The 13,033-nt window shown below is 29.8% G+C and overlaps 3 protein-coding genes and 1 long non-coding RNA gene across 8 annotated transcripts; 2 read left to right on the forward strand and 2 right to left on the reverse strand.

Moving 5' to 3' along the window:
- Positions 1 to 803: 803 nt before the first annotated feature.
- Positions 804 to 2,018, reverse strand: LOC132920274 (elongin-C-like). Of its 2 annotated transcripts, XM_060982529.1 has the most exons (4): positions 1,797 to 2,018; positions 1,558 to 1,672; positions 1,281 to 1,480; positions 804 to 1,211 (listed from the first exon to the last, which is right to left on the reverse strand). In XM_060982529.1, the coding sequence occupies exons 2-4, from the start codon at positions 1,585 to 1,587 to the stop codon at positions 1,070 to 1,072; spliced, it is 372 nt and encodes a 123-aa protein (XP_060838512.1). In that variant the 5' UTR covers positions 1,588 to 1,672; positions 1,797 to 2,018; the 3' UTR covers positions 804 to 1,069. The 2 variants fall into 2 exon arrangements, with proteins under 2 accessions (XP_060838512.1, XP_060838511.1); XM_060982528.1 differs by having other exon boundaries at positions 1,558 to 1,971.
- Positions 2,019 to 2,219: 201 nt separating this feature from the next.
- On the forward strand, positions 2,220 to 6,090 carry LOC132920275 (uncharacterized). Its single transcript, XR_009660716.1, has 5 exons — positions 2,220 to 3,568; positions 3,636 to 3,671; positions 3,730 to 3,981; positions 4,045 to 4,297; positions 4,364 to 6,090. It is a non-coding gene; the product is annotated as an uncharacterized LOC132920275 (long non-coding RNA).
- A 428-nt stretch (positions 6,091 to 6,518) lies between these two features.
- LOC132920273 (elongin-C) lies at positions 6,519 to 8,213 on the reverse strand. Of its 2 annotated transcripts, XM_060982526.1 has the most exons (4): positions 7,992 to 8,213; positions 7,517 to 7,531; positions 6,969 to 7,162; positions 6,519 to 6,860 (listed from the first exon to the last, which is right to left on the reverse strand). In XM_060982526.1, the coding sequence occupies exons 1-4, from the start codon at positions 8,019 to 8,021 to the stop codon at positions 6,719 to 6,721; spliced, it is 381 nt and encodes a 126-aa protein (XP_060838509.1). In that variant the 5' UTR covers positions 8,022 to 8,213; the 3' UTR covers positions 6,519 to 6,718. The 2 variants fall into 2 exon arrangements, with proteins under 2 accessions (XP_060838509.1, XP_060838510.1); XM_060982527.1 differs by lacking the exon at positions 7,517 to 7,531 and having other exon boundaries at positions 7,992 to 8,206.
- Positions 8,214 to 8,273: 60 nt separating this feature from the next.
- LOC132920272 (uncharacterized) lies at positions 8,274 to 11,684 on the forward strand. 3 transcript variants are annotated; one of them, XM_060982524.1, is made up of 4 exons: positions 8,274 to 8,391; positions 9,750 to 9,887; positions 10,028 to 10,201; positions 11,218 to 11,684. In XM_060982524.1, exons 2-4 carry the CDS (start codon positions 9,790 to 9,792, stop codon positions 11,552 to 11,554), a joined length of 609 nt encoding a protein of 202 aa, XP_060838507.1. In that variant the 5' UTR covers positions 8,274 to 8,391; positions 9,750 to 9,789; the 3' UTR covers positions 11,555 to 11,684. The 3 variants fall into 3 exon arrangements, 2 of the variants coding, with proteins under 2 accessions (XP_060838507.1, XP_060838506.1); XR_009660715.1 differs by lacking the exon at positions 9,750 to 9,887 and having other exon boundaries at positions 8,285 to 8,391; XM_060982523.1 differs by lacking the exon at positions 8,274 to 8,391 and having other exon boundaries at positions 9,671 to 9,887.
- Positions 11,685 to 13,033: the final 1,349 nt, after the last annotated feature.

Consider the following 13,033-nt stretch of genomic DNA (forward strand, 5'->3'; position numbering starts at 1 on the left):
AAACAAAATTATTTAGAAATAGTGCTGAAAAAACATTCCAACAATGTATACAGCTACACTTGATTTAGCTGGAATATTTCAAGTAGAAATAACAATCCCTAGAGTTACAGGAAGACAAGTGTATAGAATGGACATTCAAAACAAATTCATTGAAGAATACTAGTATACTACCATAAATCTAAACAGTAAAAACTCTTTATAACGAAAAACTCTATATAAGGTAAATATTACATTATAATATTGGTTTGATTTATAAGTTTATAACCTATTATATAATTCTTATACACTCTATTATGAAAACTCTCTATAACGAAAGAAATCTGTTGGTCCCTTCAAATTTATTATAGAGTATTTATTTCTTGTATGGATTCTTACATTCACAAAATTGAACAAGGATTTGTCAATCATAAAATTACACTTAATAATTTAATAATTTTCAATCATTGTTTAAATCCGAAAAAAATGAAGATAGCTTTGTTATAAGCTATGACTGTATGTAACAACAAAACTTATCCAAGTGTCTTCAAACTATTCCAGATCCTTACTACTTTTAGTACTATAGCTGTCAAAACTACATAAAATGAGCGCACCTAAGATTTATAATAGTTTTTACTGTATTTATTATTTATTGGGTATATAAAAAAAAAAAAATAATATAATGATAACATTATGTTTCAATTAATAATAATCAATGACTTCTTATTTTCAAATTTAAGTTGTATAAAGTTATAAAAAAGTAGAATATTAAATAATGTAAAAAACATGCTAAAAGTAGGTAATCAATAATAAACTAAGTAAAAGAATTATTAAACAAATACATTTGTATTTTAACAAAAGAAAACATTATTATAATTTTCTTTTTCTTTTTTTATAGTAACATATTTAACATTTTGAATAGATGTTTTAAAATTAAACTTGAGTCAATGGTAGTATATAATAGTTATAATCTTTTTGTTAAAAAAAAATAGTTTTTAAAAGTAAGGAGATGCATGGATGATATTTTATATAAAATTAAAATATTAATATTACTAAAATAACAATAGTAATATTCTGTCATGGAAGACAGTAGTTAACAGTCTAAAAAGTTGGCAGCCATCAATAGTTCTAAAGCAATTTGCGGCTTGATAATGAACTCTGGTATTTCTTCTAAACTGTTTATATAACGAGCTTTGTATGCGAAATACTTACAAACATTAAGCAACACGTGCGACCTAAACAAGAGAAAATCAATAAATCACAACTTTTAACTTTGTTTCTCTAACAAAGTCGTTATTGCTTACGGTAACTCCCTGAAGTGTATTTCGTTTGTTTCACTCTCTGAAAACTGACCAGGTCCACTCAACATGGCTTTAATTGTGCCCGATATCAAAGCCAGCTCCCGCTTGATGATGAACTCACATCCATCGCTTGAGATTAACTTCACATACTTAGCATTGGGACCTTTGCAATCGCCATACTCACTTAAGTCGATCTCGACATCCTACATGTACATACAAATAACATGAGTCCATTTTTCGAAATTGTGTGATGAATTTTAAATATAAATGTTTTCATTACCTCTCTTTCTTGATCTGTGTCGACGATCATATTTTTCGATTTACACTTTTGAAGTCAGAACCGTGTACTGATCAAAGGACCAACACTTATGGATACAAAATTGAGATGCAATACTCTAGTCAAACACCAGTAACGAAAATAATTGTATACTATTATTGATGATCAATAAACAATATTAGCAATATTCCTGGAGTCCGGTCCGGTCCTGCACAGGTTTTCACTTTTCAGGGCTCACTTACTCGCATAGATTCACTTGTGGCTTGGTAGGTATTTGATAATCGATGGTCAATATGGTCATATTAGATAATAATGATAACTATTATTATATTATTACCAAGATAGTGTGGTGGGCCGCATAAGACTCCGCGCACGGGCGCAGGGCGCTATCTGATTGTTCGCCTCGACTGAAGCGGGTAGTAACGACTCCGCGGCGCACAACTTCGTCCGACTCTGCCAGTCGCGACCCTGGCAGACGATATCGACGCTTATAAGTCTTATAACTGGCCACGAATACCGGACCAATGTCCTCACTCCTCACCGACGCCGGCCGGTAAAATTTTTTTGTGTGTCCCGCCAAGATAGTTAATATAAATACGTTGATTATTATCCAATACCACAGCCGTGTCCAATTCATAGAGTTAAATACGGTGCACCGGGTTATCATGTATAGACATTTTACAATATTTTAATAATTTATATAAATTGATAATTCTGAAAAAAGAGTCGAAGTTCTGGCTTCATTTTAGTAGTTATACAGGCATTATAGGGAACGGCCCCCTCCAGATTATACTCTATAATCGTATATAATCTATAAACCTTGCCTCTATATTACTCTAATACCCTATGATCTGTGATCTGTGGTGATATCTCGCTGTTATTATTGTTTGGGGTGTTGTTAGACTCACATTGGCTGAAGGAAAAGTGCAGTGAAGATTTTCAGAACTTTACCTTTTATAGTTAATTCACTACAAAGCTTCAAAAAAAATTAAAACACATTTTATTGGGCGTTTTTTTTATGTTTTTCAGCTTAATAGCTTTGTAGTGAGTTAAAAATTGAAGATAAAGTTCCTTCTGAAAATCTTCACAGCACTTCTCCTAGCCAATGTGAATCTAATAAGACCCCAAATACAAAATCCGTTCTCCAGTTTCAGTAATCTACCATGCTAAATTAAAATCTAGCAAAAAATAACTATTTTTTTAACTGTGAAAATTTTTTTTTTTTTTTTATTAAAAATAAGTATATTTACAATCTATACATAAGTGTATAATGAGTAAGTGTGGTGACAGAGTAAATAAGTAACATATAAAAATAACAAGAGAAGGAAGGCTCCCAGCAGTGCCACCTGACCAGAAATTAACTGTGAAAAATTAAATAATTTTTTTTTAAATTTTGAATCTCACATTTTGTATCTACTAGGAAATTTTAATGAGCTATCAGCCAACAGTTTAGGTATAATAGTTTTGGAGAGAAGTTAAAAAATAAAAATTTTGGGACTATTCACGCCAACGTTTTTGTGGATTCAAATCGTTATACCACTTGGGTGTGGTATCGAATCTCTCTCATTAATATTTTATATTTGTTAAAGCTAGCTTAATTATCTCCCTACTCATTACAACTGAGTTACATTTTTATCATTTTCCAATTTAACACAACTTCTTGAAGTTTTAAAAATTCTGAATTTTTTCATTTCAATTACCATACTAATTACTTGATTAAAAATCAAGAAAGTAAAAATGTTGCAGCTAATTATAATTATAATAATTATATTGAATTTCTACAATTTACATAGGATAATACATAATAAGCAAATATTTCCTGGATTTCGGGAGGGGCAGGGGCTAAAGCTCCCTCAGCGCCATAGGCGGATATTGGGGCATTTGCAAAAAAATTTAATCTGAAAACCAATTATTCAAGTCATATAATTCAAGATGAATTTACAAATATATCTGCAGATATTGTGAAAGTTATTGAAGATGTTGAGATATTTGGAATTATGTGTGATGAAGCAAGGTAAAATATACATTATTATGTTTTATACATGGACTAGTTGTTTCATTTTTATTAAATTAATTTATAGGTGTTACAAACAAGAACAAATGGCATTATGTGTAAGGTATGTTGAATATTTTTATATTTATGATTTTATTTTTTACTTATTATATCAAACTTAGGAAACGAGGAATGTGTTCAACACTTTAGAATACCTATACATACATTTTCAAATCCGTCAAAAAATCAAAATTTAATTGAGATTCAAACCAATCTAGGGATAAAAAATATGTCATTGATTAGACTCGGTGATACTAGATGGAACTGCCGCTATCGTAATATAGAGTATGCTAAAGCAAGTTATAAAGCAATTATTCAAGCTTTAGAAGAAGAAACCAATAATGAAGATGATAGAGGAGTAAATGAAGCAATTGGTATATTATAATAACTAATAACTAATATTTATTAATGAATAAAAGTTCAATTTTTTGTTTTAGGAATATTAGCAAATTTAAAAAGTGGACGATTTATAATTTATTTATTTATCTTACATAAAGTATTAATTAATATTAATATTGTTGCCATCAAATTTCAAGAAAAAACTGCAACCTTAGGGCAATCTAAAAATATTATTCAAGGTGTGATGATGACTTTTAAAAATTTAAGAACAGAATATTTTTCTCAGCTTTGGTGTGAAATAGAAACCTTTGCTTAAGACAATGACATATCAGTACCAAACACCATCTAAAGGTAAGCATTGATTACAGATATATTTATTTATAATTCTTAATTTTAAGTAAATATTTACTTAACTAGGATGTATAAGAAAAAGACAGAGATGACAATTTTTAAACATTTTTATGTCACTGCAACCACAAGTGCTGAACATAGTATCGATGAAACTAATGAAACCATTGAAGGTTATTTTTAAAAAAATGCATTCTTTCCTGTATTTGATGCTATCTTGATAAACCTGGAAAAAAGGTTTTCTCCTGAAAGCCTCCAAATGGCTACAGCTGTTGATCAATTTTGTCAACTTAAGTTTGAGGAAAGTATTTTTTTTGTAGATCATTATAAAATAAGTATTGATTTATCATTTATAAAATTAATTTCTACCTACTTACACTCTAGTTATCTATTTTTAAAAGTAATCCTGTATTTTATATATTTTTCAGGATTTGATGTGTGTATCTAAAGATGTATTGAAGTCAGAAATGGCAGTGGTAAAGAATTGTTTAATGCAATCTACTGACAAAGAATATATAACTTTAAATGATATAAAAAAGATTTTAACAAAAAATGTTTTTCCTAATTTATATAAATTATTTCAAATTGCTATGACAATACCAATAAGTTCCTCAACTTGTGAGAGGAGTTTTTCGGCAATGTCCATATGTAATAGATATGGTATTATCACAGTATTATAGTAGAAAATAATAGGTAACAGATAATATGCTGTCATCCCTAAGTACAATACATATACTATAAACTTTTCTATGCATTCTCTACAAAACAAACAGTAGACATTTCTTACACCCTTGAACTGCATATGCAATATGCATAGTAAAAATATGAAAATGTATACAAATCTGGACTAGTTATTAGTTATTAGTTTATTACTAATAAGTTTAACTGATATAACTTTTAACCAAAATAATCGAACATTGTTTATATTTATTAGTGTTATAAATATAAATATTGTTTTTTTAAATGTTTATTATCATCTCATCTCATTGATAGCTGTTTTAGTGTGCATTACTACAGTTTTAAACCAATTAACATTATACTATAATATAAACATTTCTAATTACATGATACATAGGTACAGTGCCGTAACTAGAGGTTGGCGACATGGGCGCAGTAAAGTAAGGGGCGCATTTGAGAATAAAATTTTTTTTTTTTATAAATTATTTAAAGCCAAGCGTAAATATGTAATCCACAAAAATTACATAGGTACTGGATTGCGCCTTGATGATGTTTGTTTATTAGTGTTTACTACTTAAACATTTATATTATATATTGATATATATATATAATACATTTTATTTTTGCGTGTATAAAACATATAGTCATATCGGCACTAATGACGAACGGCTATAATAATTATTACCACAAACGACCGCGGCTTTCCCGACTATTTAAGATATGATGAATATGATCAACGTGATACATTCTAATTCTTTAAAAGATATATATCCAAACATAGAAATAGCCCTAAGAATTTTTCTTACTCTTCCAGTGACTGTGGCTTCTTGCGAACGAAGTTTTAGCAAATTAAAAATTATAAAAAACTATCTACGCTCAACGTTAGGACAGGAACAGCTTATAAATTTGGGAATATCATCAATTGAATTTGAAACAAGCAATTCAATCAGCTGTAATGATATAAACGATTTCGCAGCAAAAAAGGCTAGAAAGCTAAAATTGTAATATTAATTACAATGGTTTATTGTGATACCGGTCCTATTTTAATTAAATATTAAAAAAATATGGCAGTATTTTGATTAACACATAACTAAAGAATGTAATATTATTACATTTATATAAAAATTATAGATACCTATGAAATAAAACAAAAGTAAGTGCCAAAATAAAATTCGCCAAGGGCGCCACGGAGGGTAGTTACGACACTGCATAGGTACTTGAACCACTTAATTGAGAATAAGACATAAGTTATATTATACAAGATTAAATATTCAAATACTTTATTTAATAAAAAATTATGTAAAATATATTTTGTTTAAAATGCCTATTAACAATTATATATGTGTGTATTTTCCATATTTTTTTTTAAAGTTTTTACTATTTTAGTATTAATTAATACAATAATCTTTTTTTTTATATTGATTGATTTGATTTTTTTTATTATTATTATTATCTGTACTATTTGTTTATTTAACAAATATTAAATTAATAACATTTAAGATTTTATAAAATTTAGATAATTAAAAAAAAAAAATACAAAATTGAATATTGTTTACAAAGAAACCATTAATTTATATATTGGATATCTATGCCCACATTATAATTTATAGATACAATAAATAATATTAATTACAAATTATTATTTACTATTCCAATAATTATCAAGGCAAGAATGTTTTAAAAGCTTAGATTGTTTAAATTTTGTAATTATAATAATTTTTAAATATCTGTTTTTATTACTTAGCATTAACAATCCAAAAAATTAGCTGCCATCAGAAGTTCTAAAGCAATTTGTGGTGGAATAGGAAACTCAGGAATTTCAGTTGAGCTGTTTGTATAACGAGCTTTATATGTGAAGTACATACACACCTTTTGTAAAACGTGAGAACTAAAACAAAAACAACAAAAAAGAATATCTTTAAGGCTTCTGTTACCAGGGTTTGTATAATATTATATATTTATATGATGGTTGTCGCCACCGCCCACCGCTACTTACGGTATTTCTCTGAAGTGGATTTCATTTGTTTCATTTTCTGAAAACTGGCCGGGGCCACTTAACATAGCTTTTATTGTGCCTGACATCAAGGCATGCTCCCGTTTGACAATAAACTCATGACCATCACTAGATATGAGCTTGACATACATGGCATCTGGACCTTCGCATCCACCATATCCTGAATTCTCCTCATCCTAAACACAAAAAATCATTATTACCAGAGCTCGGATTTATATAAATTTATGCTACCAAAATATGTACATAAATATGTGCTAAAAACCTCAAAATATATATTTTACTAACATTATTTATTATTATTTAATTATATAATAATATAATAAATCCATATGAGTTTCTAATGAAACAAATTACATTTTAAATAGTAAAATTATTTTTAAAAAAAAAAGGTATTAAAAATATTAATTATCTTGATTACAATTTATGATAACATGAATTTTTAAATTTTCAAATAAAGATCTTCGATTTGATCATAAATTGCCTTATATCGACTAAATAATTTTAAGTCACAGTAAAAATAATATATTTACATATAAATCCGAGCCCTAATTATTACACTTAAATTGATTATTGTAACAAAATTACAGTATTCAAATATTACTATTATACGATGTGTGTCATGTTGTATTCGTTCCGTATTATCACAGACCGGCGATATAGGATAACTATTGTCTATTTTTGATTATTTAACAAAATGTATAATCTTATTATATAAAATAATCATACAGCCTACCAACAATATGTGTTCTGAACTAATCTCAATTCATCATTTTCCCCATGTATTGCTAACAGATTTCAATAAAATAAAATACATTTTTATAGGTGCCTATAACTAAGTATTATGTTTTGTCTAATATATTTTTTAAAACCTTTCATATTCTTATGTTTGCTATCAGGATGCTACTGGTACACCATACCAGAGATAGGCAACGTTATTATTATAATTATTACCACGTAACAAACAACAATCTTTTAGTTAAACATAATCACAATTATCGTCATTACCTGACCGTCTTCAACCATGTCGACGCTCATCTTATCGCACGATGTGTGAACAATGACGGCAAGGACAATCCACGTTCACGGACAAAGTGAACAGTCGATTCACGTTGAGGTAGACGAAGAGGTATTCCACCAGTCTCTAATTCTCCAAGCAGTCCAAGTTAACGGGCGATGTCGGTAGTCTGTAACAGCGACTTAGCGTCAAGTGCAGTACTGTAGTAATGTAGTGGTCTTGGTCTATAGACGTCTAGTGGGGCATAATATGTTGCTACCATGGTCCACGATGTGTCGCGGGTCGCGGTGGCGTTATCAAACATATTCTCCACTACGGCAATAGATAATATCGGAAACGTTCAACTTCACTACTAGATCGTGGTTCAAACACTTCAAACTTCAGTCATGGGTAAACAAAAACTCGATCAGCTATTCGAGTGTCATTTTTAAATAATTATTAAGAAATTACTTTTTAAAAAAAATATTAAATTCAGTTAATTCTCTACTTCATAATTCGTATATATACATATATATAATTCTTCCATGATTGAAATGACAATTGACATTTATTGACTATTGTTCATTTCATTGTTGGCTCCGGCCCCGGCTCTTTTGTATTTAAAACAGATATTTATCTGACATCTGTGCTACAACTTCAATAAAATTCACAAATTGCATATTATACTCAGTTCAGCGAGATAACGCCTAGCAGACCACTAAAATCAGTTTTTCTGCGCATTCTCGCCATTCTCAAGTGACATTCAGCCATAAGCGAACCAGTTTTGATAGGAGGGTGACGTGGCGGGATGTTGCGCAGAATTGGCGCGTTCTCTCGCTGGACCGAGTATAGACGCATAGTACAAAATATAAACAACATGGTGTGATCGCAAAAGTGTAGGTTTAGTTCAAGTCACAATTAGTTGACACGATACCATTGATTATAAAATAAACTACCTATAGAATATTATTGTATAATCAAAAGTATATAGATACCCATGGCTAAATAGTAAATACTAAATACTCAACTATTTAACCATGTAGGTACCTACTACCATTAAAAATTATTTATAATCAATGCTACTACAGTACTACCTATCTACAGAAAATTGTAATAATAATAATAACATAAATTATTTTAATACCGATATGAATGATGTGATATAATATAATAAAATGGGTATAATCTATACTATTATATAAATTATAAACTATAAAGAGAAGTCGTTTAATGACGTTTTATTTATTTATTTTTTTTTTTTAAATCCTATATTATTATATAGGTAAATTATATGAATCTTGATATGTTTTTTGATACAGGTGGTAGTAGGTACTTATGTTAACGAGCAGTGGTGGATCTGGGTTTATTTTTTTTGGGGTGGGGGGAGGGAGAGCCAACATTTTTCATATTAATTTTATAAATACAATTTCGAATTTGATATTAAGCCTTGCAAAGTTGCAAATATAATATAACTACCAAATGGAAGGACTCTAATTGATATAACAAGTTGATATAATATGATACAATAATAATAAAATAAAATATAATATAATAATACTATAATATATACCGTATATATAATATGTATATATTAATAATATTATATTATTATAATTTATAATAATTAAATACTAAAAGTAAAATAAAATTAATTTAAATTCAAAAATAAAAGATTCGTAATTTGCTTAGTTAACGGTTCTCCGTATATATTTGCGGATATTTAATCACTTGTATAGAAACATGTCGTTTTGTATCATTTTTTCAATTAGTTTGACAATCACTTCAATTTGTTTGGATTGTTGTAACTGTATGCCGTACCAATATTTTGGTAACGGCGCTGAAGACGTAATGAACTTGGGTATCTGGGGGCAGTCGAACACCAAAAACCTCAAAACACTATTTAAACCGTAAGATATTTGGAATATTTTATCCCTTTTCCAAACAATCATGTTCATATAAACGTTATACGTTATACGACTTATACGTCGGTCTAAAACAACTTTACAATATATGTATCCTATTGTCATCGTGTTTGCGTTTTATATAGAGTTTCAGAAACCAAATCAACTGCAATGAATCTTCCTACACGGGGTTTGTATTATCCAGATGACATGTTTTTTACGAATTGGGTGTCAAGCGTTCTCACAACGGAATGTTCAGAAACTCAATCATCGGTAACGACTCCGTCGGGTTCTATTTTAAAATGCACTTCAATAACAAGGTAAGCATCAAAAATTCCAACTATTCAATTCGATCCCTATTTTTTTTAGAACAGTGCGATTGAAACTGGTATTTTGCTCAAGATATTTACGAAAATCGGCAGAAATACTAATTAAAGGATACAATTTTTTGATATCTGTATTAGTTTTTTGGCATTCACGACTTTTTAACGAGAATCTTTGGAAATATTATACAGTAGATTCCGTAATGTGGACACGTTGGGACCAGCCCTATTTGATCACATTAAGCGGTTGCCTATAAAAACCGAAATGAGTTGTATAACTGTATTAATTATTTAGTATTGAGAATTGGGACCAGATCATTTTGCCCATATTGCTCATATTAAGCGGATGCCACTTTTAACCGGTGCCCACATTAGGCGGAATCCACTGTATTACTGTTTAATAATAAATCGTCATTGAAACGTTAAGTAGTGTAGCGTGAAACTTTCTGAAGGATGACAAGTTATAACCTTTAAAAGGTGGAGACCCCATAAACATAAATATTAAATTATTAAATAGTATTTTATTTTCGTTTACTAGAAATAATTAAATTTAAGAAGCGAATTATATATATATTATTATATACATAATAATAAAATAACTGTTTTACTACTACATTTAGGTGAAATAATAACATTCAATACTAAAATGAACTTTTTAAGATTTTGTTTGGTTAAAAAAAACTTTCTCAGTTTTTTTTTTTAATGTCATTCTAAAAGTACTGTTCGTCTGTACTCTTCCGCAGTTCCACCCCCCCAACACTAATTGAGTGTATCTTGAGGGATGCAGAGGCTTGACTTATATATACACCACTGTAAAAGTTAGATAAACACACGTATTTTAAAAATGTTCTCATATAAGTGCTGTTATATATTATATATAACACCTAAAGTCAATTTACTGTAACTTTTCCAGTATACTTAATCGTTTTTTAGCACACATATAAACACGTTTTTTTTATCACATATTAATCTAATATGACAATGTACCTAATGCGATGTTACAACTTCTATAGAAATTATGAGAAACCAAAAATATTACAAACAACCATCATCCAGAAAAATTCATTGCGTGACCAAAGTTCTTCGGTACGCAGTAAAAAAACAACAATAGGCCAGAAAAATTCATCACGTAACCAAAGTTCTTCGGTACGCAGTAAAAAAACAACAATAGGCCAGAAAAATTCGATGTTTGACCAGCAAAACCTTACTCATAGAAATCGAATGTCGACACAAGGGTACAAAAAATTGTCAACAATCCACCAAAAATTCGTTGAAAAGTTCAATGTCGCCACAACCACTGAAAATTTCTTTTACTATGCAGATAACGGCGATGTAATCTATAATTATTAATTAGGTAGTAAAAGTTTTCTAATTATAGCTTATCTCCGCCGTTATCTTAAGTTTCAGTGGTTGCGGTGACATCGGACTATACAACGAAATTTTGATGGATTGCTGACGATTTTTTGTACCCATGCGTCGATTTACGGAGACTTTTCGCTTTTTGAAAGCCACGTTGTAATGCATTTTTAAGACTGAGAATTCAGTTTTCTTCATTAACAAAGAATTTTTCATTTATTGATAGTAAATTACAAATAAAAACAATTATACATACATACACATTTACATACATTATTTTATATAAGAATATAATGAGAAAGAAATGTTATTAAATCGTTATTCCGCGAGTTTATATAATATGAAAATCGTCACGTATATTCAAAAACATGTCTGTAGAAATATTATAATTACTTACAGTTTTTTATTTTTTAAAGGCTCCTATTATATTGATAATTGATATGTACTGGTAATACAAACTGATGTCGTTGCAGACTAAGCGGCGGTACTCACATATATATATATATATAGGTCGCGAAGGCGAGTATACGGGACACGATAATGACGTTGTATTATTACGCGGCGGAGAAAATACACTTCGACTCGTGCTTAGTCGACCGACTGTTGCTAGCCGTCCATTAGCCGTCGTTAGAGGCCGATTGGAATTTGGAGACCGAGCTATAGTAGCCAGATACTTAATCACGATAATTAGTTTTTTCTGTTTTCTATCGCTATGATAGCCCTGTATCAGGGCGGAAAATTATATTAATACGGACTATAGGTAGTCTAATATCTTTTATTTATCGTGTGAGGCAATTAAGACACATTGATTGAGGGCAAACGAATTAGTATGTTGACTACCTTCTAAAACACATTGCCCTTGCGCCCTTTTACGGCGGAGATAATTATAGATTACTTCGCCGTCATCTGCATAGTAGTCAAAGAAATTTTCAGTGGTTGTGGCGACATTGAACTTTTCAACGAATTTTTGGTGGATTGCTGACGATTTCTTCGACCCTTGCGTCGATTTACGGACACTTGTTGATTTTTGAAAACTACGAGACGTCTTTTGCAGCCGACGCGAGGTATTTTGCAGGTGGACTTACTGGTTATAGACGTCGCCTATAATTCAGTATACTCGTATAGTATCACGTTATCAAAATATCATACAAATTATATTATAATTAAATATGTTGTGTTAAATAAACCATAATTAAATTATTACAATGTAAATGTTTACAAACTGATTAAATTGCAACCCGACTATCCGAATGACGATTTGTGATTCAAATATATATTTTTCCGTTTACCTATAAACATCCAAAATTGAAAATACCTAAGAGCCTTCGGTGACTGTTGGTCGGCGAGTTTTCCGAATGGACGTATCCGAGTTGGGTCCGAGATAACATTTATGCGGCGGTCATCAAAACCGCACACTTACTGTTCATAACCGCACATTTTAGATCGTTCAATACCGCACACATTTATTCTATT

Source organism: Rhopalosiphum padi, chromosome 2, assembly GCF_020882245.1.
Source record: "Rhopalosiphum padi isolate XX-2018 chromosome 2, ASM2088224v1, whole genome shotgun sequence".
NCBI classification, from domain to species: Eukaryota; Metazoa; Arthropoda; class Insecta; order Hemiptera; family Aphididae; genus Rhopalosiphum; species Rhopalosiphum padi.

Bases quoted from the DNA above. Each gene is read 5' to 3' on its own strand.
- LOC132920274 (XM_060982529.1), bottom strand. From the start codon at position 1,587: ATGATCGTCGACACAGATCAAGAAAGAGAG. The intron at 1,481-1,557 runs GTAATGAAAACA...ATGTACATGTAG, and splicing joins ACACAGATCAAGAAAGAGAG to GATGTCGAGATCGACTTAAG. The intron at 1,212-1,280 runs GTAAGCAATAAC...TCTCTTGTTTAG, and splicing joins ATACACTTCAGGGAGTTACC to GTCGCACGTGTTGCTTAATG.
- LOC132920273 (XM_060982526.1), bottom strand. From the start codon at position 8,021: ATGAGCGTCGACATGGTTGAAGACGGTCAG. The intron at 6,861-6,968 runs GTAAGTAGCGGT...TTTTTGTTTTAG, and splicing joins ATCCACTTCAGAGAAATACC to TTCTCACGTTTTACAAAAGG.
- LOC132920272 (XM_060982523.1), top strand. From the start codon at position 9,721: ATGTCGTTTTGTATCATTTTTTCAATTAGTTTGACAATCACTTCAATT. The intron at 9,888-10,027 runs GTAAGATATTTG...CGTTTTATATAG, and splicing joins CTCAAAACACTATTTAAACC to AGTTTCAGAAACCAAATCAA. The intron at 10,202-11,217 runs GTAAGCATCAAA...CAACTTCTATAG, and splicing joins AAATGCACTTCAATAACAAG to AAATTATGAGAAACCAAAAA.